This window comes from Lontra canadensis, unplaced genomic scaffold, assembly GCF_010015895.1.
Source record: "Lontra canadensis isolate GAN:19392208 unplaced genomic scaffold, GSC_riverotter_1.0 scaffold75, whole genome shotgun sequence".
NCBI lineage: Eukaryota > Metazoa > Chordata > Mammalia > Carnivora > Mustelidae > Lontra > Lontra canadensis.
The window spans coordinates 10,124,949-10,149,327 of record NW_022631069.1 but is presented as its reverse complement, the minus strand read 5'-3'; the positions used below and the strand labels follow the sequence as shown (position 1 = coordinate 10,149,327).

At 39.1% G+C, this 24,379-nt stretch overlaps 1 protein-coding gene across 12 annotated transcripts in view; it reads right to left on the bottom strand.

Moving 5' to 3' along the window:
* Positions 1-22,906, bottom strand: part of WDR47 (WD repeat domain 47) — a 62,021-nt gene extending 39,115 nt beyond the window's left edge. For 7 of the 12 annotated variants that reach the window (XM_032881567.1, XM_032881570.1, XM_032881569.1 and 4 more), the window contains exons 1-6: positions 22,708-22,906; positions 19,797-19,843; positions 11,925-11,993; positions 10,378-10,418; positions 5,639-5,805; positions 2,997-3,080 (exon numbers count right to left, since the gene is read on the bottom strand). In XM_032881567.1, coding sequence (XP_032737458.1) covers positions 2,997-3,080; positions 5,639-5,805; positions 10,378-10,418; positions 11,925-11,991 — 359 coding nt within the window. In that variant the 5' untranslated portion in view covers positions 11,992-11,993; positions 19,797-19,843; positions 22,708-22,906. The remainder of the gene's footprint in view (positions 1-2,996; positions 3,081-5,638; positions 5,806-10,377; positions 10,419-11,924; positions 11,994-19,796; positions 19,844-22,707) is intronic. The other 5 variants (XM_032881578.1, XM_032881568.1, XM_032881576.1 and 2 more) reach the window with 5 other exon arrangements.
* Positions 22,907-24,379: the final 1,473 nt, after the last annotated feature.

Here is a 24,379-nt window from a genome sequence, read left to right as displayed (position 1 = left end):
TAAGGAGGCTTCAGCATGAAGCCCAACACAAGGCTTGAACTCAGTAACTCTGAGATGAAGAGCTGAGCTGAGATCAAGAGTTGGATGCTTAACTGACTGAGCCACGCAGGTGCCCCTAAACCTTAAAACTTTTTGACAGAGGGGTCACCTGGGTGGCTCAGTGGGTTAATGATCATGGGTCATCATTGGGTCATGATCTCAGGGTCCTGGGATGGAGCCCCACATCGGGCTCTCTGCTCGGCGGGGAGCCTGCTTCTCCTCTCTCTCTGCCTGCCTCTCTGCCTACCTGTGATCTCTGTCTGTCAAATAAATAAATAAAATCTTTGGAACAAAAAAAAAAAATTTTTTTAACAGAGATGTTTCAGGGAGAGGAGTCTGCTTGACTTGCCTAAGAATTTAAAAATGTTGGATGCCTTAAGCACCTTAAAGAAAAAGTATTTCTACGGACTAAAAATAATAATGAAACTTCAGTCATTCTTTCAACATTGAATGGTAGCAAATATGTGTAAAATAAAAAATCCTTGCCTTCAAAAAGAGGGTCATCTAAAAAATTGTATGAAATATGTACACTGTACAGCAAGGTCTCAAAGGAATGTGAAACCAATTCTATCAGAAGGGGTGGGAAGTATAAGGAAAGTCTTGTAAGAGCTGACTCTTGGAAGATGATCAGGTGTGTGCTATGTAAAGGCAGGAGACAGTCAAAGAAATACTATTCAGATGAATGAAGAATGGACAAAAGAGGGAAGTCAATCCTTGAAAAAAAGAACCTTTGGGTAAGATTCAAGGGTATAGGGCACCTGGGTGGCTCAGTACACTGAGGTAAAAAGGCAGAGGCAGAGGTAAAAGCCTCTGCCTTCGGCTCAAATCACGACCCCAGGGTCCTGGGATCTAGCCCCATATTGGGCTCTCTGTTCAGTGGGGACCCTGCCCCCCCACCCTGCCTGCCTCTCTGCCTACTTGTGATCTCTGCTAACAAATAAACAAATAAGATCTTTAGGGGGAAAAAAAAAGATTCAAGGGTATAAGGTCTTCCAGCGGGGGCACTCTCTGGTCAACACAGTGTAAGCCAAAACTCAAGCAGAAAGCTGAAGTTCCACTTTACTGAAAAGTCAGCAAAAACGGTTGGTACTGCAAGAGTGGCTGAAAAGCAGGGAGACATCAAAAAAATAAAGAAGCTATAACGTAAAATACACCAACATCTATTATATTAACTCAGCCCAAATCTTTGGCTATCTCTGAAACTGTGAAGATGCAAAGGGGACTCCAAGGAGCCCAGAGAAAGCAAGAGATGAAAGCCTAATTAACTGAACCAAGATCTCAGCTGGCATCCATTAAGTGAGAGTGGAACCAAGTTAACTATCTGCAGGAATAAAAGTCAACACTTTTTTTTTTTTTAAGATTTTATTTATTTGACAGACAGAGATCACAAGCAGGCAGAGAGGCAGGCAGAGAGAGGAAGGGAAGCAGGCTCCCCGCCAAGCAGAGAGCCCGATGCGGGGCGTGATCCCAGGACCCTGAGATCATGACCTGAGCCGAAGGCAGAGGCTTTAACCCACTGAGCCACCCAGGCGCCCCAAAAGTCAACACTTTTCAAAGGAAGATAAAAGAATCGAGTCTCAGCAATGAATCCACAATATGCAGAAGACATTTTAAAAATGACTAGATTTATTAAAATTAATAAAAGTGACTCGTAGTTAAGAAAAAGGCCATCAATAGAAGTTGAGCCTAAAATGACCTAGAAGTTGGGATTAGCAAACAAAGACTATTAGCAAGCAACAGCGACTATAAATATGTTCAAGGACTTAAAGGGAAATATAGTCACAATGAGTAAACAGATGGAAATATCTCAGCAGAAAAATGATAAAGGAAATTCTGAAATGGAAAGGTACAATTATCTGAAATGAAAAATGCGTTATTTATGCGCAGACTGCTAATAGCAGAAAAAGGCATCGGTGAACACTAGAGGTAAATCAGTAGAAATAATCCAGACTGAAGAAAACACAGGAAAAAAAAATGTTTTAAAAAAAGGAACAGAACCTCAGTCCTGTGGGACAATATCTATCATCTGATACTGCATAGAGTCCCAGGAGGAAGAGAGAAAAAGGCAGAAAAAAATATTTAAAGTAATGGCCAAAAGCTTGACAAATTTGATGAAAATATATATACTTAAAGATTCAAAAAGTTTAGCGAACCCTAAGCAGGAAAAATACAAAGAAACCACACTTGAGCACATCATAATCAAACTGCTGAAGGCCAATGATAAAATATTGTTGCCAGAGTCAGGAGTTGGAAGGGTGGGCAGAACAGGTGAAGTGGATCCAAAGATACAAACTTCCAGTTATAAAATCATAGGGATATAATGTAGAGGATGACAACTATGGTTTATAATGCTGTACTGTACATTTTAAAGTTGCTAAGAGAGACATTAAAAATCTTCCTCACAATAAAGAAAAGTTTTTGTAACTATGTACAGGGATGAATGTTAATCAGACTTACTGTGATGATTTCACAATATATACAAATATCCAATCACTGTATTGTAGACCTGAAACTAATATGTTATTTATATGTTACCGCAAAAAAAAACAAAATAAACAAAAAAAACTTGAAGGCAGCCAAAAGAAAAAAAGACAAAAAGAAAAGAAAAAGAAAAAAGAAACGAAGAGAATCAGGATACAAACACAGCTAAGTGTTCATCAGAAATAATGGAGGCCAGGAGACAACTGAATGACAACTTTAAAATCTTCATATTATTATGAAGAAACAAATAAATATTTCAGATATGGCCCTTGTGACTTTTTGTACAGACACTGTCCAAAAAGGTAGGTTTATAAGATTTTCAAACAACTGAAGTACATGCAACTTGTCCTCGATACAACTCAATTGGATTGAGCATACTATTTTCTAGGAAAGCTAACAGTTTTTAAATTTTTGTTTATTGTTTTGCTAAGCCTCTCCCAGTGATAAGACATTAAAAGCTTCAGAAGAAATCTTACCTTTTTTTATCAAATTTTTCCATACATTCTAGAGGCTGAATGAACTGAAGAACTTCATCCCATTGACCATCAAGGATTAACTGCCTATATAAAGGAAAAAAACCCAGCATTTTATCAAATTTGCCTCATACTAATTAAAAGCAGAATAAATATGACAACATTAAAACTTCAGTCTGAAGTCTGTAATGAGGTTAACATTTTACATGGCTCTTTAACCCCTCTAAGTAAATTTTTCACAACTTACTTGTAACAACGTACCCTATATGAGAAGAATTGATCTGCAACCATTTCTCATTCTAATATAGGTGTTTTTCTCATGTATATAAAAACATTGGGCTAAGTCTAAAAGTTCCTTTATTTTCCTATTCATCTTTCAGTATTAAAGCTCTTCTGTCTTACTAGGGACCAGCGTGCAGGTATGCTCCAGACTCACTATATCAGTGGTTCTTCACTGGGGCAATTTTGTCCCCAAGATATCTGGTAATGTTTCACGACATTTTGGGTTGTCGCAGTTGGTGGGGGGTACTACTGGCAATCAACTGGGTATAGTCAGAGATGCTACTAAACATCCTACAATTCACGTGACAACCTGCACACCCCCCATGACCAAGAATTATCTGGCCCAAAATGTTACTAGTGCTGAGGTTGAGAGATCCTGCTCTAAACTGTGATTTCTGTATCTCTGAGGCATTTGACACTAAAATTTATACTCTACAAATAAAAACAGCAAGGAATACGAACAGATTTCATCCTATTTTAGTGGTCTGTGGGAACTTCCAAAAGTTTTAAGGCATTCTTATGGCTGCTCTTTTATAATAGCAATTTCCCTATTTTTGGCTTTTAGAACAGTAAAATTTTAAAAGGGATGGGCAGGAGGATCTATATCGGATTGCCAACTTTGAGTCTGCAAATAAGGAACATTAATAAAAAGCAATCGTAATATATATCATAATCATTTTATAAATAGGCATTTTAATATTTAAAAAGTAGGCAGGAGGGCGCCTGGGTGGCTCAGTCATTAAGCGTCTGCCTTCAGCTCAGGTCATGATCCCAGGGTCCTGGGATCGAGGCCCACATTGGGCTCCATGCTCAGCAGGAAGCCTGCTTCTCCCTCTCCCACTCCCCCTGCTTGTGTTCCCTCTCTGTGTCTTTCTGTGTCAAAGAAATAAATAAAATCTTTAAAAAAAAAAAAAAAGTAGGAAGGACATAATTTCAAAGGTGAGTCCTTTAAGATGAATACATTTAATTTAAAAATTTACCCTTCTACAATTCTTTGCATTTCACCTCAGACCAGCAAAACTTCATCCCAATACCCAGCAGGTTCTTGGAGGGGGCATATTTGAGAGCTGCTGCTAAATTACCAGGAGTACCAATGCTTGAAAGAGAGCCAAAAGAATATGGCCTCAGTACTGGTTCCTGGTGATTACCATTGACTAAGCAACTCAGGGTTAAATGACATTCATAATACAGAATACAGAAAAGTTCAAGCAATTTAAATAAATTCTCTTAATATAGTAAAGATTTTTTTTTTAAGTTCCTTTTTCATGACTTAGGGATACTTCATCTTTTAAGGCTTTCCAACTCACAAAATGCTATCTCCAAGAATCTGTACTCTTTGTCAAAGGATATTCAGCATCACATAAGCAAAGAATACATTTCTGTATGGAAATTTGGGTTTTTCTTTTTCCATCCAATTCAAGTTAGGATATATTTAGCTTTGCATTTTGGCAAATATGTTAATTCCCTTTTGCTCTGCAATTCCAAGAATCTTGTTCTAAGGAAATAATCCAATATATAGAAAAAGCCGTATGTATAAAAGATGCTCAACAGAACACTTATTTAAGATAAATTGGAAATAATTTGTCTAAAAATAGGGGAACCATAGGAAGTTGAAAATTTTTATAGTATAAATTTGTAATAACACAGGGAATGCTTATGTTAATGGATAAAGGATACTAAATTATAAATGCAACAGAATTGCTGTTTTTTAAAAAATATGTATAGAAAATTATTAGTATGAAGTCTGTCTGGGTGGTGGGTGATTTTTCTTCTTTATTTTTGTATATTTTCTATAATGAATAGGTTTATATTCACTTCTATGGCAAAAAAAAATGGCACTCCAGAAATATTTTATCTGCCTGGAGTCCCCGATTTCTTACTCAAGTATTTTCTGTGATGACACCACAACCATAAGGGAGTTGTGACTCTAGTTTTTTTTAATGGACCTCTGGATCTTACTACTGAAAACATTCTTTAGAGAACATTATTTTGTAAATGTTCCATTACAAAAACAAGCATTATATCTAAAAATTATACTTATAGGGGTGCCTGGGTGGCTAAGTTGGTTGGGCCTCTGCCTTCAGTTCAGGTTGTGATCACCGGATCAAGGGATCGAGCCCCACATCGGGCTCCCTCATCAGCAGGGAGCCACTTCTCCCTCTCTTCCCCACTTGTGCTCTCTCTCGCTATCTCTGTCACTATCTCTTAAGTAAATAAATAAAATCTTTTAAAAAAAAATTTTTTTAAATTATACTTATATAGCCTTCTCATGATTATATCTACCTGTGATACACATATTACCTTATAATACTTAACACTTCTTTGAAAGAGCTACAAAACTCATAATATTAATGAAATCATACCTCAGAAAAAGCATATCATCTGAAAACAGGCCATTTATGACTCCACTTTCCTTCTCAAGGGCCAACATACTAATGTGAAGCTTCTTTGAATTCAGGAAGTCTAAAATTAGCTTAATGATTTCAACCTCTTTTACATTCACTGTTTCTTCAGCCGTCATGTTGATAGCCTAAATATTAAACAGAACAAAAATAAAAATTATTCTTACTGTTTTATTTCTAAGTGTTATTAACTGTCTGGAAACTACACATTAGAGATTTCTTGGAAATATTTAGTACAGGTATTTTGAAGTGAAATTAATTTAATATTTATCAAAATCAGTCATTCTTTAAGGTATAATAAAGGTTATGGCTGTAATTTTTTTTAAAGTCCTTATCTTTGAGAGATACACAATGGGATAATACAGATTAAATTATATAAAGCCTGTGATTTGTTTCAAAACAATACAAGAGGGGCCTGGGAGGAGATAAAGAGGAAATAAGAATAATCATGACTACTGAAGTGGGATAATGGGTAAAAGAAAGTTCATTTATATTTGCTATGGTTTGGACATTGTGTCCTCCCAAATTAATCTGGTGAAATCCTAATCTCCAAATTGATGGTATTAGGATATGAAATCTTTGGGAGGTGATTAGTGGGATTAGGTGTCCTTCAAGAGGCCCCAGAAAGATAGCTCAACCCTTCCACCTTGAAAAGATGCAATAAGACAGTCGTCTGCAACCAGAAAGAGAGACCACATCAGAACTGACCATGCTAACACTCTGGTCTTAGATTTCTAGCTTCCAAAGCTGTGAGCAATAAATTTCTGCTATTTATAAGCCACCCAGTCTATGGTATTCTGTTACAGCAACCCAAATGGACTGAGATAGTATTATTTTGTCTATTCTTACATGTTTCTAGAATTTGCCATAGTAAAGAATATTGTAAAAAGTCACTAATAACCATGTTTAGCTATGTTCTAAATAACTTGCTCTAGGTATATACTCATTCCATAAGCAGTTACCACTTTTTCTCTGTGATAGGCACTGTTCTATACTTGGGAGAAACTGGCCTTGTCCTTAAGAAGCTTATAGTCTAGCAGCAATATATAAAATGTTATACCTTGTCCTTTGGAGCCAAACAAAGTAAGGCTGGTTAAAAAGGTGCTACTTTAACTCATGTTGGTACTATGAACCTAAACATGAAACAAAGATATTTCAACTCTCTACAATCTCTTCTGTTACCTATTAGTGTTCAGTGAAATAACTAAGCACATAGGTTATGAATTCATAAAGATTTAGAACTAGGAGGAATTCTGAAGATCATTTCATAGATGAGGCCACACAAGTTAAAGGGCCTAACTTGTTGCAATTTTCAGAGGTCAAGGCTCAGAGCAATACAAAAGACTTCCATGCGAACAGTAAGATTAGCTGCAAAGACACATCATCAGATCAAAAAGACTGTAAGCACATCTTTCTCACTGGACGAACTAACTTTAACAGAGCTCACAGAAACAAACATACATGTACACAAACATGTTAATTTTTTTTCCAACTTATCAACTTCTTCATAATGAGAAGTATAAATGTCTAGCATACTAGAATGCTCCTATCAGATGAGTACATTTTCTCTCTTAGAGAACATGGTAGGGTAAACAAAGGACAGAACATGGGAAGATAATTGTATGATTCCAAGATAATTGTATGATTCAAATATTTAATGACATCAGACTAAGTTAATCTCCTACATCCATCTCCAACAATAAGGACATGCTTGCCTCAAGAAACAAATCACACACACACACACAAAAAATCTCAACAGGGCAGCCGCCCCAGTTCCACATGCTTTGGGTTTCCCTTTGCTTTCTTCTGAGCTGCCCTTCCTCCTGTTAAGAGACTTTGTTCAAAAGAGGATACACTAAAATTAACGATATTTCTACTCATTAAATTCTAATTACATTTCAGAACTGCCTCCCTGAGATTACTCCTAAAGCACCATGATTAGTGATTTTAGCCTTTCCCAAATCTTCCCAAATCTGTAATTCTTACTAGCAAAAGAATGGCTTGCGGTGCCTGGGTAGCTCAGTGTGTTAAAGACTCTGCTTTTGGCTCAGGTCATGATCTCAGGGTCCTGGGGCTGAGCCCTGCATCAGGCTCTCTGCTCAACGGGGAGCCTGCTTCTCCCTCTCTCTCTGCCTGCTTTTCTGCCTACTTGTGATCTCTGTCTGTCAAATAAATAAATAAAATCTTTAAAAAAAAAAAAAAAGAATGGCTTTAAGTGGGGCACCTGGGTGGCTCAGTTGGTTAAGCAACTGCCTTCAGCTCAGGTCATGATCCTGGAGTCCTGGGATTGAATCTCTCATCTGGCTCCCTGCCCAGCGGGGAGTCTGCTTCTCCTTCTGACCCTCTCATGCTCCCTCTCTCTCACTCTCATTCTCTCTCAAATAAATAAGTAAAATCTTAAAAAAAAAAAAAAAAAAGGATGGCCTTAACTAATTTAGTGATCAGAAAAATAATTGCCCCCTCCATCTCTAAGATCTTAGAGAGGACTTCACTTATATCACTATGTACCAACCATACAACCCAGTGCAGAACTGAGATGTAATTTTCTAAAGTTGTTCAATATACCCAATGATGCTCAACATTTTGTAGGCCTCCATTTATTAAATATTCAGTCTAAATATGGAGTAACTCTGGAGTTACTATGAATCTATGGCAATAGTCCCACTCTAAATCATAACTACAAGTTTAATGTTGCCATCATTTCTGATTATTAAATAATTCTTACAAATACATATTTTATATTGACTTCACATTTAATTTTGGATAGAGAAAATGTTTCCTAATTAACAGAGAATTGATCAGGATTTTTTAAAACACAAACTTTAATTCTAGACTGTGAAATTCTTAGTAGAATAGTATAATATTTTAACCACCTAACCCAGAATTTTAATTCTTATAAAATTCACTGTTGTTGGATATAATAATAAACATAGGTAAAGGGGCTCCTGGGTGGCTCAGTGGGTTAAAGCCTCTGCCTTCGGCTCGGGTCACGATCTCAGGGTCCTGGGATCAAGCCCCAGATCAGGCTCTCTGCTCAGAACACAGCCTGTTTCCTCCTCTCTCTCTGCCTGCCTCTCTGCCTACTTGTGATCTCTGTCTGTCAAATAAATAAATAAAATCTTAAAAAAAAAAAAAAAAAGTCAGGGACACCTGGGTGGCTCAGTTGGTTGAGCAGCTGCCTTCAGCTCAGGTCATGATCCCAGCATCCTGGGATCAGGTCCCACATCGGGCTCCTTGATTGGCGGGGAGCCTGCTTCTCCCTCTGCCTCTGCCTGCCACTCTGTCTGCCTGTGCTTGCTCTCACTCCTCTTTCTCTGACAAATAAATAAATAAAATCTTAAAAAAAAAAAAAGTCATTTGTTAAAAATAAATAATAAATAATTTTTAAAAAATAAAACATAGGTAAAGAAGGACCAGGGTGGCTTATTCAGGGAAGCCGCTGCCTTCGGCTCAGGTCATGATCTCAGAGTCCTGGGATCCTGGGATACAGACCCATGTCAGCATCTCCCCGCTTGTCTGCCTCTCCCTGTCCCTCTGCCCTTCCCAGGCTTGTGCTCTCTCTCAAATAAAATCTTTAACTAAAACAAATATAGATATATGCTTGATGATTATATCTTATTTTGTTATTGAAACATTTGTAGAGGCTCCCCAAATCCTAGCTATATAATTTAGAAATTAAGTACATTATAAGTTTTAAAGATAAGATATAAAAACAGAATTCATATATATTTTTAATTTCAAACTTTTAATGCCTATAAAGCTAGAATTTTTCTCTAATTTAGAAGAGTAGAATTCAATAATAAATGCTTCATGGGATGCCTGGGTGGCTCAGTTGGTTAAGAATCTGCCTTCAGCTCAGGTCATGATCCCAGAGTCCTGGGATTGAGTCCCACATTGGGCTCCCTGCTCAGCAGGGAGCCTACTTCTCCCTCTGCCTGCAGCATCCCCTGCTCATGCTCCCTTTCTCCCTCTCTGGCAAGTAAATAAAAATCTAAAAAATAATAATAAGTGTTTCATCCCCCATCCTCAGGGGAGATATAAAACAGAGTTAACTGGCTAAGAAACAACTAAAATTATCTTTTAAAATAAGATGCACAGGGGCGCCTGGCTCAGTGGGTTAAGCCTCTGCCTTCGGCTCAGGTCATGATCTCAGGGTCCTGGGATGGAGCCCCACATCAGGCTCTCTGCTCAGCGGGGAGCCTGCTTCCCCCTCTCTCTCTGCCTGCCTCTCTGCCTACTTGTGATCTCTGTCAAATAAATAAATAAAATCTTGAAAAAAAATTAAATGCACAGTATGTTAAGTGTTCAACAAATGTTAGTTGAATAATTTAAGACGTAATTAATGAAGAAATGTCTCTAAAAAGGTAGAGAGTAAATTATTTTCTTTACTACTATTCTAAAAGCCATTCAAAAGAATGGAGAGGTGCCTGGGTGGCTCAGTGGATTGGAAGTCCAGTTCTTGGTTTTGGCTCAGGTCCCTGCTCATGAGGAGTCTGCTTCTCCCTCTTCCTCTGCCCCTCTCCCCTGCTTGTGCTTGTGAGCCCTCTCTCTCTCTCTCAAATAAATCAATAAAATCTTAAAAAACAACAACAAAGAAAAAATAAAAGGATAAAGCTTTGGCTCTTTATTTAGCTAAAGTCAGCTCTGACAGTATCTTATGTAGACACATCAGCCCATGGTACATGTGAACAGTTACTCACCAGGCAGAATTTATGTAGGGCCAACAATAAAGGGTGTTCTACTGAAAACAGAAAACAAAACAAATCAGAATGTTTCAGTATTTCTATAATAAAATGATAAATTTACATATAAAGAAATCACAAAAAAATCTTTATGGATTTTCCTTTAAGAAATTAGTTTTTGCTTATATCCACCTCTGGACTAGGTGAATAAGGAAATACGTTTTCTTTAATAATGAGTACATCTGGACACCAGTTGGTAGGTCGTTAGTATTTCAGTACTTAAATATAATTAATATCTACAGAAACTAAATTCGAAATAAGGTCTTTATATTCATACTGATTCCTATCTTACTCAAATAACATTGAAGAATATATTAAGGGGCAAGAAATAAAATTATTTTTAGAAATCTAAGATTAAAGATAAAATGTTAAGAAAAAAAGAAATAATGTTAACATAAATTCACTTCTATATATATTTCTATACATGGATATGGAAAAAGTTTCATGAAAAAATATCAGTGGTAGCTTTCTGATCAAATATAAATAGATATGATTTAAATGTTCCTTTACAAAGAGGAACATTTGAAGTGTTCCTTCAATAACTTATAATATAGATTAGGAAGGAAGAAAAATGCACAAAGCTACAAATGATTTACAAGTATGAGATTAAAGGAATCAAGGTACAGTCATTATAAATTTTATGGTCAAGAAGAGTACTTAAGAAAGGCTCCATTAATCTCCAACTCCATCCCACCCAATAAAAACCATTCTCTTTAATCTTCTGAGTATTACAGAGTGCCTAACAATGAATAACACTGCCTTACCATTCCTGTTTACAGGCAAAATTGCAGATAAGGAAATAAAGTACTAGGAAGACTTTTAATATAATACCAAACTAGGACATAATACAAACTAAGACTGTACCTTTTCCTTTAAAAAATGGAGAAAAAGGGGCACCTGCATGGTTCAGTGGGTTGAGCATCTGCCTTCTGCTCAGGTCATGATCTCAAGGGTCCTGGGATCGAGCCCAGGGAGGTTGGGCTCCACTTCTCCCTCTCCCTCTGCTCCTCCCCACTACTAGTGCTCTCTCTCTCAAATAAATTTAAATAAATCTTTTAAAAAATGGAGAAAGAAATTTGTGACCTATCTTTTTAATAAAATAGCATTCTAAAAATTTGTAACTGTAAATGTCTGGCCTTTGTGATGTTGCAAATCAATCTCTATGGGCTTCAATTTCTTCATACATAAAACAATAGGGTTAGTTTGGGTAATTTCTATGATTTCAAGTTTTATGATTTGCTTTAAGTCACATTTCAATAAAAAGAAAGTATACATAAATTCTTAGTGGGAAAAAGTCTGGAATAATTAGAAGTCTAATCTATAAGGTCAGTTTAATAAGAGGAAAGAAAATAGATTTGTTTTAAATCATTTAAGCAAACAAAAGTCCTTCTAATTGCAAAACTCTGTCATGTCTGCTAATCAGCTAACATTTGTGACATGGATGTATAATGTGTCCCTTCTTATTGTTGACAGCTGTGCTCTATTCATCAATTATTCTAATTTACCTTCTGGAACTGTGAATAATTTTGGCCTACAGACCAAATTATCTTTAAAGCAGGTGCAGCTTAACATAGCTATAAAAAGAAAAAAACTCAATTAACATAAACTAAATGTTGTGTGTATGCATAAAATATCTTTGGGGAAAAGGAGAAAAAATTGATAAAAATGACTGTCTTAAAAGAAAACTGGATAATTAAAGAATAGGAATGGGAAGAAGACTTCCCACTATATACCCTTTTGTACCTTTTGAATTTTGTATCATGTACAAATATTACTTATTCAAAAAATGTAAAAATTATAATATGAAACATAAGTAATGAATTTCCCATTGCAAATTACTTGAAAATTCTAATTGCAAGTAACTGGAAGGAATTAGTAATATAATGAATATAATGTGTTCATTTCATATATAAAGAAGTAACATTTGAGAATGATTTGTAATTTTTAAAATAATACCTCAGATCTAATTCAAATATTATTTCAATCTTTATGAGATTAAAGTAGTTGTGTTCTTTCCATATTCAAACCCACAAAAATTAAAAAGCATATTTAATTGCTGAAGAACTAAAAATTTACAAAGTAAGCAAAACTATTTTGACTCGGGGTGCCAGGGTGGCTCCGTCAGTTAAGCATCTGCCTTCATCTCTGGTCATAATCCCAGGGTCCTGGGATGGAACCCTGAATCAGGCTTTCTGCTCCGTGAAGAGCCTACTTCTCCCTCTGCCTGCTGCTCTGCCTGCTTGTATTCTCTCTTTCTCATTCTAATAAATAAATAATAAATAAATAAATAAAATCTTAAATAATAAATAAAATCTTAAAAACCAAAAAACAAAACTATTTTTGACTCAGACTATGTAATTAAGTCCCACAACCCAGGGGTGCCTGGGTGGCTCAGTCAGTTAAGTGTCTGACTTTGGCTCAGGTCATGATCTCAGGATCCTGGAATCAAGCCCCACATTAGGCTCTGTGCTCAGCAGGGAGTCTGCTTCGCCCTCTTCCTCTGCCCTTCCCCTGTTCATGCACTCTCTTTCATATGAATAAATAAAATCTTTAAAAAAAAAAAAAAAGTCCCATAACCCTGAAAATGTAAAGAAAAAAACTTGTCAAATTTGGTACTAAAAATGTATTCCACTTGTAACAGAAGTTGCCGTAAACAAGTTAAAAGACAAAGGACTGGGGCACCTTGGTGGCTCGGTTGGTTAAGGGTCTGACTCTTGGTTTCAGCTTTAAAAAAAAAAAAAAGACAAAGGACAAACTAGGGGGGCACCTGGGTGGCTCAGTGGGTTAAAGCCTCTGACTTCAGCTCAGGTCATGATCCCAGGACCCTAGGACCGAGCCCCGCATTGGGCTCTCTGCTTGGGAGGGAGCCTGCTTCCCTTCCCCTCTCTCTGCCCGCTTCTCTGCCTACTTGTGATCTCTGTCCGTCAAATAAATAAATAAACAAAATCTTTTTTTAAAAAAAGGACAAACTAGGAATAAACATAATACACATAAACAGTTACATGATTACCACTAAGAACATATAAATAGCATCTTTAAATCAATACCCCCCAAAATTCGAGTTGAACGAGCAAAGACTACAGACAATTCACAGAACTATAAAAGACCAATAAATTTATGAAAAGAAGTTCAACATCACAAGTGATATTAAAATAAGAAATCATTTATGGCCTACTGGTTTTGCAAAAAAGACCTGATATCTAGTGTTGGCAAGAGCATGAGTAAATGTCCTTTCATATATTGTGTTAAGAACATAAATTGGCAGGGGGTAGAGGGGTATTGGAGAGGGTGGTTGGGTTATGGACATTGGGGAGGGTATGTGCTATGGAGAGTGCTGTGAAGTGTGTAAGCCTGACAATTCACAGACCCCCGGGGCAAATAATACATTATATATTAATAAAAGCAATTAATAAAAAAATGTAAATTGGGGGCACCTGGGTGGCTCAGTTGCGGCTGGTGGTCATGAGGTCATGATTCCGGAGTCCTGAGATCAAGCCCCATGTTGAGCACCCTGCTCAGCGGGGAGTCTGCTTCTCCCTCTGCCCCTCACCCCACTCATGCTTATTCTCCCTCTCTCATATAAATAAATAAAATCTTTTAAAAAAAGGATATAAATTGGGACAAACTTTTTGAGAGAGAGTATGACAGCATGAAACTTCTACCTATGAAAATTTTACTTTTTTTCTACCTATGAAAATTTTAAATGTTTATACTCTGACTTACCAATTCCAATTCTACTTCTAGACACCTATCCTAAAAAAGTACTTGCAGGGGCGCCTGGGTGGCTCAGTGGGTTAAGCCTCTGCCTTCGGCTCAGGTCATGATCTCGGGGTCCTGGGATCGAGTCCCGCATCGGGCTCTCTGCTCAGCAGGGAGCCTGCTTCCCTTTCTCTCTCTCTCTCTCTCTGCCTGCCTCTCCATCTAATTGTGATCTCTGTCAAATAAATAAATAAAATCTTTAAAAAAAAAAAAATAAATAAAAATAAATATATAAATAAAGGATATAAATTGGGACAAACTTTTTGAAAGAGAGTATGACAGCATGAAACTTCTACCTATGAAAATTTTACTTTTTTTCTACCTATGAAAATTTTAAATGTTTATACTCTGACTTACCAATTCCAATTCTACTTCTAGACACCTATCCTAAAAAAGTACTTGCAGGGGCGCCTTGGTGGCTCAGTGGGTTAAGCCTCTGCCTTTGGCTCAGGTCCTGATCCTGGGATCGAGCCCCGCATCGGGCTCCCTGCTCAGCGGGGAGCCTGCTTCCTCCTCTCTCTCTCTCTGCCTGCCTTTCTGCCTACTGTGATCTCTCTCCGTCTGTCAAATAAATAAAATCTAAAAAAAAAAAAAAAAGTACTTGCAAATATACACAAAGGTACATATACAATGATGCTCCTTGAATATCTGCTTGTAATAGAGAAAAATTAGAAATGAACGGAGCTCTCATCAATAGAATTGTTAAATTATGGTAAATTCATTAATATAGAATACAAATGCATCCTCACAATGCAAAAGCACATCACAGAACAATAGAACTATCAATAAATATTTGCTGAATGGATCAATATAAATAGGTTCACTTGATTTTTTTAAAGAGAAGATATGATATCCATGTCTAAATAAGTAACAAAGAAAGGTCTAGTGGGACACATATCAAACTGTTAAGAAAGGTTACCTCTGAGGACAGGAATGGTACTGGATGCAAGGCATAAAACTGGGAAAAGAAAGGGGCTGAAGGGAGACTGTTTTACTCTTTATCATTTGTATTACCAGAATGCTTCACAAGCATTCATGTATCACTTGTATGTTTACACACACATTTCTTGTATGAATACAATTTTTTAATTTTAAAAAGAAAACTGAAAAATTACAAGTTTAGATCTGAAAGGTTCTCTTCTACATCAACCTGCCAACTGGAATACAATCCCAAAGATAAGATTAACTGCTATGTTTACAGTGCAAAAACTACTGGGTACTATTCTAAGATCTTTACTCATATTGTTTAAGTGATCCTTAAAACAATCTTATGAGATAGGCAGTTTCATTCCCATTTGACAGACGAAGACCCTTGGCTTTGTAAGTTTAAGAAATTAACCCAGTATCTGGGGGACCTGGCTGGCTGAGTCAGAAAAGCATGCAACCCTTCATCTCAGGGTTGTGAGTTCAAGCCCTACATCTATATTGAGTGTAGAGATTAAATAAACAAACAAACAAAAACTAACCCGGTATTTACATTAAGACTCAACATGTATTTCACAAGCTACTAAGTACTTCTTTCAAAAGTGCATCAGGACATACATCCTGGTATCCATGTTGACACCGTAAAAAGTACCAGAAGGTGGGATGCATGGGAGGTTCTGCCTGCCTCTCCCTCTGGCTTGTGCTGTCTCTGACAAATAAATAAATAAATAAAATCTGTAATAAATAAATAAATAAAAAGTACCAGAGGGCACCTATTTAACAGGATAGCAAAACAAGGGGAGGCAGTATTTATTTATTTATTTAATAATCTATACATGGTTAATCTAGCATATATATATATATATATATACATATACACACACACATATGTATCTATGTATATAGATAGTTAATCTTGGTAGCCAGACAAGAAATTGTCTCCCTCTCCCCAATCATATCCAAAGCTTTGTAGCAATGAAAATCAGAATTTCTGACAGAAATACAGATACAAAGAGGACAGGCAAAGAGAGAGAAAGAGGAAGAAAAGGAAAAAGAGTAGGAAAAGGAAATGAAGGAAATACAGTAGCCAAAGGTTATAATCTCAGGGCAAGATTGGAAACAGTCTGTGGGATTCTGCAGCTCTTTCTGCTATATCACACTAATTCCCAAGAAAGTGAAAGGCAAAGATAAGGAAAGTTATGAAATGGAAAGAGTCATCTAAATATGCCAAAATGAAAAAGCTTCATAGTACTGAAATAATTTTTTTTAAGATTTTATTTATTTATTTGACAGAGAGAGATCACAAGTAGGCAGAGAGGCAGGCAGAGAGAGAGAGAGGAGGAAGCAGGCTCCCTGCCGAGCAGAGAGCCCAATGCGGGACTCGATCCCAGGACCCTGAGATCACGACCCAAGCCGAAGGCAGAGGCTTAACCCACTGAGCCAACCAGGCGCCCCAGTACTGAAATAATCTTTAAAAATTATTCCAACAAGTATGCCTGGGTGGCTCAGTGGGTTAAGCCTCTGCCTTCGGCTCAGGTCATGATCCCAGGCTTCTTACTCAGGAAGGAGCCTGCTTCTCCCTCTGCCTGCTTCTCTCCCTGCTTGTGCTCTCTCTCTCTCTGACAAATAAATAAAATCTTTAAGAAAAATTATTCCAACAGAGGACCCTAGTTTTATGATCTTTCACATTATTTTCCTATTAAACAATGTTAATAGGGTAGATAAACAGAAGTCTGCATTAATAATAGTCTAATCAGACTTTTAAACACGTATTTTTAGCAAGAGAGACAAAAAGTATTAGCTCAACTGTGTAAGAAACTAAAATAAAAGTAGAGGGTGCCTGGGTGGCTTAGTTGGTTGGATGACTGGCTTTGGCTCAGGTCATGATCCTGGAGTCCTGGTATCAAGTCCTGCATCGGGCTACCTGCTCAGCAGGGAGCCTGCTTCTCCCTCGGACTTTTCCCCTCTCATTCTCTTTCTCAAATAAATAAATAAAAATAAAAAAATAAAAGTAAATATTACTTTTCATTTTTTAAAAAATCTCTCCACATCTAATATACTTGGGCAGGGGGAGGGGGAAGCAGGCTCCCTGCTGAGCAGAGAGCCCAATGTGGGGCTTGATCCCAGGACCCTGAGATCATGACCTGAGCCGAAGGCAGAGGCTTAACCCACTGAGCCACCCAAGTCCCCAGGTCTAATATACTTAACCCTTATTTAATAAGCCCCACTTAAGTTTAAAATTACGTTTAAAATTATCTAAATGAATACCACCATCAAAAAATAAGCAGTACTGAAACTGATAAGAAGGGAACCAAAAGGAAAGAAGGAAAGAAAAAAGAAAAAAAGAAAAAAAAATTAGATCTAAGAACTTTGGAGTTTAACTTTCAAGTTTAAAATGGACTTCAATTTTTAAAGTATCCATGAAGGGAGGCTGGGTGTCTCAATAGGTTAAACGTCTGCCTTTGGCTCAAGTCATGATCCCAGGGTCCTGGGATAGAGTCTGGCACTCGGCTCCCTGCTCAGCAGGAACCCTGCTTCTCCCTCTGCTTGCACTCGTGCTGAGAAATAAAATCTTTAAAAAATAAAAAAAATAGGGGCGCCTGGGTGGTTCAGTCGTTAAGCATCTGCCTTCAGCTCAGGTCCTGATCCCAGGGTCCTGGGATCGAGCCCCACACCTGGCTCCCTACTCAGCAGGAAGCCTGCTTCTCCCTCTCCCACTTCCTCTGCTTGTGTTCCCTCTCTTGTTATGTCTCTCTCTGTCAAATAAATAAAATCTAATAAATAAATAAATAAAAATATAAATAAAGTATCCATGAAAACCACACCAAATATGAGGAAATCTAGATAAATCTAAACAAATTTAAGTGTTTCAACAAATGCTTTACTACTAATCATAATTCAGTTTTTAGACCACAACTAAAAGCAAAATTAGCATTGATTTAAGGCATAAGAATTTTATTTATTTATTTATTTATTTAGTAGAAAGATAGTATGTGCAAGAGAGAGGGTGGCAAGAGGCGGGTTGGGGCAGATGGAGAGGGGAGGAAGGAGGAAAATCTTAAGCAGGCTCCATGCCCAGCATGGCTTGATCTCACAACCAACCCTGAGATCAGGACCTGCCAAAATCAAGAGCGGAGTGCTTAACCAACTGAGCCACCCAAGCGCCCCTAAGGCAGTAAGAATTTTAGATTGAAAAACAAAATGTTTAGAGAATGATTTTTATTCTTAAATAATAAACTTATAGCTCACTTGCTTAAAATATGGTTCAGCGGATCTCTTTAAGACCTGTCAGACATTTGCTGTGTTCTCTGTCTCAGACTGAACAGCTTCCAGTCAGAAAACTCATAGACTGTGTCACTGATCTCAAAAGAAACCTGGCAGCTAAAGTATGGACAGACCAAAACAAGTCCATTCCTTAAAACAATTCAAAATGGGAATCCCACTTACTAGTGAGCAACAGTGCCATCACTTGATTATATGATTATTATTTGACATTAGACAGAGCTAAACTCCAAGTCTCCTGACTTCCAGCCAAAACCTTTAGGTGTTAATCATAAAAAGAATTCAAGGATTTTAAAACATTTTTATTCCTTAAATCATCACAGCAGCTCATAGTGAAAATTCAAATGTATATTAAGCAGAGTTTCAACCCATAAAGATGTAAGAAATGTAGAAAGTTTACAATCTTAATATTTGTAATAAAAATTAATTCTAAACTCTAAGCACAAATTAATGCTATATCAACTAAGGTCAAAGTAAAAGACTCATAATTTCATACAGTATTCTTTTTGTGTGGTTTATTTTACGATAAAAAGGACGTTTTATCTAAGAACACAATTTCACCTTTTATTATATAATGAAGCCTCCAGCATAGTTTTCTATCACACCTAAAACCAAGGTAAAAAGTGTGCTTTGTAAAATAGATTAAAAGTGTCCTTCATGGGGACGCCTGGGTGGCTCAGTTGGTTGGACGACTGCTTTCGGCTCAGGTCATGATCCCGGAGTCCCGGGATCGAGTCCCGCATCGGGCTCCCAGCTCCACAGAGAGTCTGCTTCTCCCTCTGACCTTCCCCTTGCTCATGCTCTCTCTCACTGCCTCTCTTTCAAATAAATAAATAAAGTCTTTAAAAAAAAAAAAAAGTGTCCTTCATGTTTTATTCCCACACATACTCTATTATTTTTAAAGGGAAAAAGCAGAACTTGAGGTATTTGTGTATACTTCAAAAATTGAACTATCTTAAAAAATGGCTTTAAGTCAGTAGGTCAACATTCAGAAACATATAAGGAAATGTACTAAACCAAGAGCCACAAAAACTTAAAAATGTACCAAAAATGCCAAAATTATACAAGCATTAACTACTAAATTAAGTACAACAAAATATATACTATATAATTACCTATTAAATTTTTCTATCCTTAACTTTTCTACTTTCTTAGTTTTATATATTTATCACAGAACTGAGTCGGAAGGTACATTAGTCCATGCTACTTAGTACAGAATATTCAAATACTTACCTCTAACAGATGGTCTGCCAACCAATACATAAATGCCTCCAATGACAGAAAATTTTTATATACCCCCTACAAGGCACCTGTGGCAGGTAGACTCTAAGATGGTCACCAGTGACCCTAATAGTGTTTATAACATTTTGTACTCACTGGCCCTTACATATGGGTTGGATTTAGCGAGTCACTTCTACACAGAAGCACAGGAGAAGTGTTGAGATGTCACTTTCAAGCTCTGTAAAGAGATGACAGTGTGAGTCCTGAGTGTTGGCATGTATGCTCTCAGACTCTCATGCTGGGGGAAGCCAGCTGCCGTGTCATGAAGTAACCTTATGGAAAGATCCAAGTGGCAAAGAACCACTCAACTGCCAGGAGGAATGGAAGCCCTCAGTCCAACAGCCCACAGGAACAAAGGCCCAAGTCACTGAATTTGGATGGAGATCATCCCTGATTTGTATCTTCAGATGAGATCACAGCCCCTTGCTGCAGCTTGACTGCAACCTTAAGAAAGACCTTAAATCAGAGGTACTCAGTAGGGCTGTGCCCCAGGTTCCTGACCCTCAGAAACAGTGAGATAAACTATTTGTTGTTTTAAGCCACTATGTTTTGGAAAAGGTAATTTATTACACAGTAATAGTACAGGACTCCAAAAATTTTCTCACAAGTAGAAAAATTTTGCTTTTTGTTTTTTTAAGGGGGCAGGGGCAGAGGGAGAGAGAGAATCTTAAAAAGGCTCCATGCCAGGGGCACCTGGGTGGCTCAGTGGGTTAAAGCCTCTGCCTTCGGCTGGGGTCATGATCCCAGGGTCCTGGGATTGCTCCCCCCCCCAAAATCAGGCTCCCTGCTCAGCAGGGAGCCTGCTTCCCTGCCCCCTCTCTCTCTGCCTGCTTGTGATCTCTGTCTGTCAAATGAATAAATAAAAAATCTTAAAAAAAAAATAAGGTTCTGGACCTCAAAATACTAAGTGGATCATGCCAATACTCTATTAAAAGGTAATCAACAGGGGCACCTGGGTAGCTCTGTTGGTTAAGCAGCTGTCTTTGGCTTAGGTCATGGGATTGAGCCCAGAACTGGGCTCCCTGCTCAGCCAGGAGCCTGCTTCTCCCTCTCCCTGCCATTCTGCCTATTTGTGCTTTCTCTGTCAAATTAATAAATAAGAATCTTAAAAAAAAAAAAAAAAGGTAATCAACAGATCCCTTAAATTTTTTCCAAAACACTTTCAAATAGATTATTCTGTTCAACTTAGGAGCCCATTCCAGACTAAAATAATAGTAGGTATTATTACCATTTTACAGATTAAATATTAACTCTACAGTAGGATAAGTAGTAATGTAATCAAGAGCAAACTATATTGTAATCAATAGCAAAATGAAACTTAAATCTGGGCAATCTGATTTCCAGTTTACTGATCCACTAAGGAAAACTGCATCTCTTCATACTTATTTTGAAGTGTTTCTCAAACTGCTGTGCGTGTGTGTGTGTGTGTGTGTGTGTGTGTGTGTATGTATGTATTAACCTTATCACATGCTGTCCATTCAGTAACTGATAAATTCACAAACAGAAAAAGAGAATGAACACAATTATGTAACTAAAGAACTTAGGATAACACCCCTGTTCTCTTAGGATATATTCCTCATACTGGCTTTTAAAAAAAAAAAAAAAAAAGAAAAAAAAAAAGAAAGGAAAGAATTGGGAAGTAGGAGGGAGAGATAAACATGTTAAAATCCCTTCACAAAAAATTACATATTTCTAATGACATCGAAGTTCGAGTGTTTTGTCTTTATTTTACCTGACAAGATATGGTTAGTGGTTTAATTACTTGTCCTTTCCCTCATTGTATAATAATTTTTTTTCCCGTGTGGAAGCAATCTACCCCCTAAAACCTAACTAAAATTGTTCATTACATCCTCTTCCTAAATGAGACCTCCAGAATATGACATATAAAGGAAAATGGGTTCTTAGGCGTTTCTCCTTTCTAGTAAAAATTCAATACAACTCATGCCAATACTGGAGACAAAAAAAAAAAATCTACTTGGATTTACTGTGGAAAAAAAAAAAAGATTTGTAGCATATTTAAAGCCTACATGTTAATTTCTGTACCATTAACTTCTTGATGCATTCTTTGAAGTCTACAACAAAGGGAGGGAAATAAGTGTTAGATCACAACCTATGAATCTGGGTGGAACAAAGACTTCTCCTTTCATTATGCAGAGAACCAAGTTGCCAAAAACGCTCCGCTCAGATACCATGCGTGGTTACAGACTGCACGTCTGGGTTTAGAGAAGAAAACAATCAAACGCTGGTCAATGCTGTCCCTGCCTCCTCCTGCTCTCGCCCCTTATGCCCGATGCCTCGCCCCAGAGCATGAGCCCCAATCTCTTTCTCCCCAATACACGCGACCCGCTGAACCCTACGAGTTCTACAGCCTCCCGCGTCTTCTACGCAGGCGCTTCCCCCGCCCCAGCAAAACCGGGTTCCAAACCCAGTCGCTACCCCTCTCCCCGCCCGCCGCCCAGACCCCCAAAGGCTGCTCCCACAGACCACTGACGTAAGATAAGGCCAAAGCCGGCCCCGCGGAGCTGCCCCACGCCGAGGCTCGGCTCCCAGTCCCGGAGCTTCCTCCCTTCCTCCCGGCCAAGGCGTGCCCAGAAAGGGACGCCAGCGCGCCCCTCAGTTCTCGTCCGGGCCCCGCAGCGGGCCGAGGAAGGAAGAATCCGCGAAGCCAGCTCCCCTCCCGCCTCTCAGCAGCAGCGAGGTGGACACCCACCCTGCGCTCGCTCCTCGCTCGGGGGCCGACAAGCACCCGGGCGAGGGGCGTCGCTTGCCCCAGAGCCCGGCTGGCAGACAGGGGAAGGTGTGGTTCAGGAGCGGCGGCCTCCAAACTGGGGCCGGCAGTTCCCAGGCCCTCACCCACGACCCCGGTCCCCTGCGCCACCGAATCCTACCCGAGACCCTTCTCCCGGGCCGCAAACGCCGCCGTAGGGGCCAAGGGCTGCCTGGGTCGGAACCCCGTCAGGTGGTGACAGGTGGCGACCGGGGACCATGGCAACTCGAGGTGCTGCGCGGCCGACCCCGCCTCCGCCACCCGGAGTCACTCACCTGAGGGTTCCCGGACCAGTCCAGAGAAGCGGCTGGGGAGAAAGCGACTAAGAGGCCGGAGGACGCGGCCCCGACGCGGCCGGCTCTGGGCTGGGACTGGAGCGCGAGGGCGGAGGTCTGTGTCTGTGCTTGGCGTTGGTCCTCCCTTCTGCCGCCCTCACATCAATCCATCAGACCGTCAGTCCGTTCTTCCCCGAGTCCGCCCGAAGTACCTCTCTGCTCAGCCTCGCAGACTGCGGTTGTCAAGCGGCGTCGGAGCCGAGCTCCAACCCCGAGCCGCAGCCAATCACCGCGCTTCTCCGAGGCGCCTCAGGACCCCGCGGAGGGGCGGCCAGGCAGGTGCCTGAGCCAAAGGGAAAGTCAGCTGGGCGGGCCCAGGCTAGGAGTGGTGGGGGCACGCTTAGATGGACCGGCTCCGGGACTGCGCTCCAAGGACCGACTGGACCCTGAGGAAAAGCTTGCCTGGCGATCGGGTAAGGAACCAGCGCCCCGGACGCAACCCATCGCTGGCGGGTGGCCCTGCGTCCCGAAATAGCGCAGAGGGGACTTCGGAATCGAGAAGTCATCTGCGCATTAGAATCGATTCAACATTCCTCCCCGACAATTTATTAATAAAGACTAATGAAGTAAATCTGGCCTCCTCCCAGTGTCTCTCCGCTTCTGCAGGCCCCACTTCCTCCCGAAAACTCCAGCATCTCATCTGCCCCTTTCTTGATTTCTCCTTTTGTGATGCTGATATGCCTCCGAGCATTTTCCAGTTACTTAACACTTAACGGGATACTAGGGGTTTTTTTACTACCCTTTTTAGGTGTAAGCTCCTTGACAAGAGGATCTCACTTTCCCACCCCACCCGTGCAGTAGTAGTCCACAAATAAACGTGATGCTTCACCGAGCTGAATTGAGCCTTCAGTGGGTATAACCATGTAGAAGAGCTAGGAATAAACTGACACAAACCTCTAACAGCCTCGTCCTCATAAAGGCCAAATGCCAAGAGTGATCTGGGCCTCCCAACTGGGGGAAAGGACGTAAAAGAGAGTGGTAATAATAAACATCAAAAACATTTCTGAACAGGAAGAATTTAATCCAATTCAAGATACAGGGAGCGGTAGTGTGAGGCAAAGTTTCCAAGAAAAATATTTACAAATTCAGGGAAAACAGTTTATGCAAAATTTCTCTTGCCTAGTCCTGATTAACTCCTGGAAGAGTCTTCATTAAGAACTTTCTGTGATAAGTGACAGGCAAATAAATATAAGCACAAGTTAATGTTACCCAGGGTCCGGATATTTGAAAAAAAAGAAAAAAATGGTAAATAATGTTTAAATAGAAAAAGTGGGCAGATATATCCAGGAAATGCAGGTATAGTCTTTGCCAGTATAGTTCATCTGAGAATCTGCTTCTTGATCTTGAGTCTCAAACAATACCAGTTGCAAGAAGCAAGCGTTATTTATTTAAATTTTCAACTAGATCTACAAAGAGTTATTAATCAGGGACAATCTGACAAACATTTGACCACCTATTGAGGGCAGAGCACTACACAATAGGAAGAACCTGTTCTGGTACTAGATTGTTTGGATAGTCATTAAGCATAAGATTAAGTGCTTTCCCTATGTTCTCACTTAAGCCTCACAATCTCCCTTAAAATGCCTGTTAACTATTCCCATTTTAGAGATTA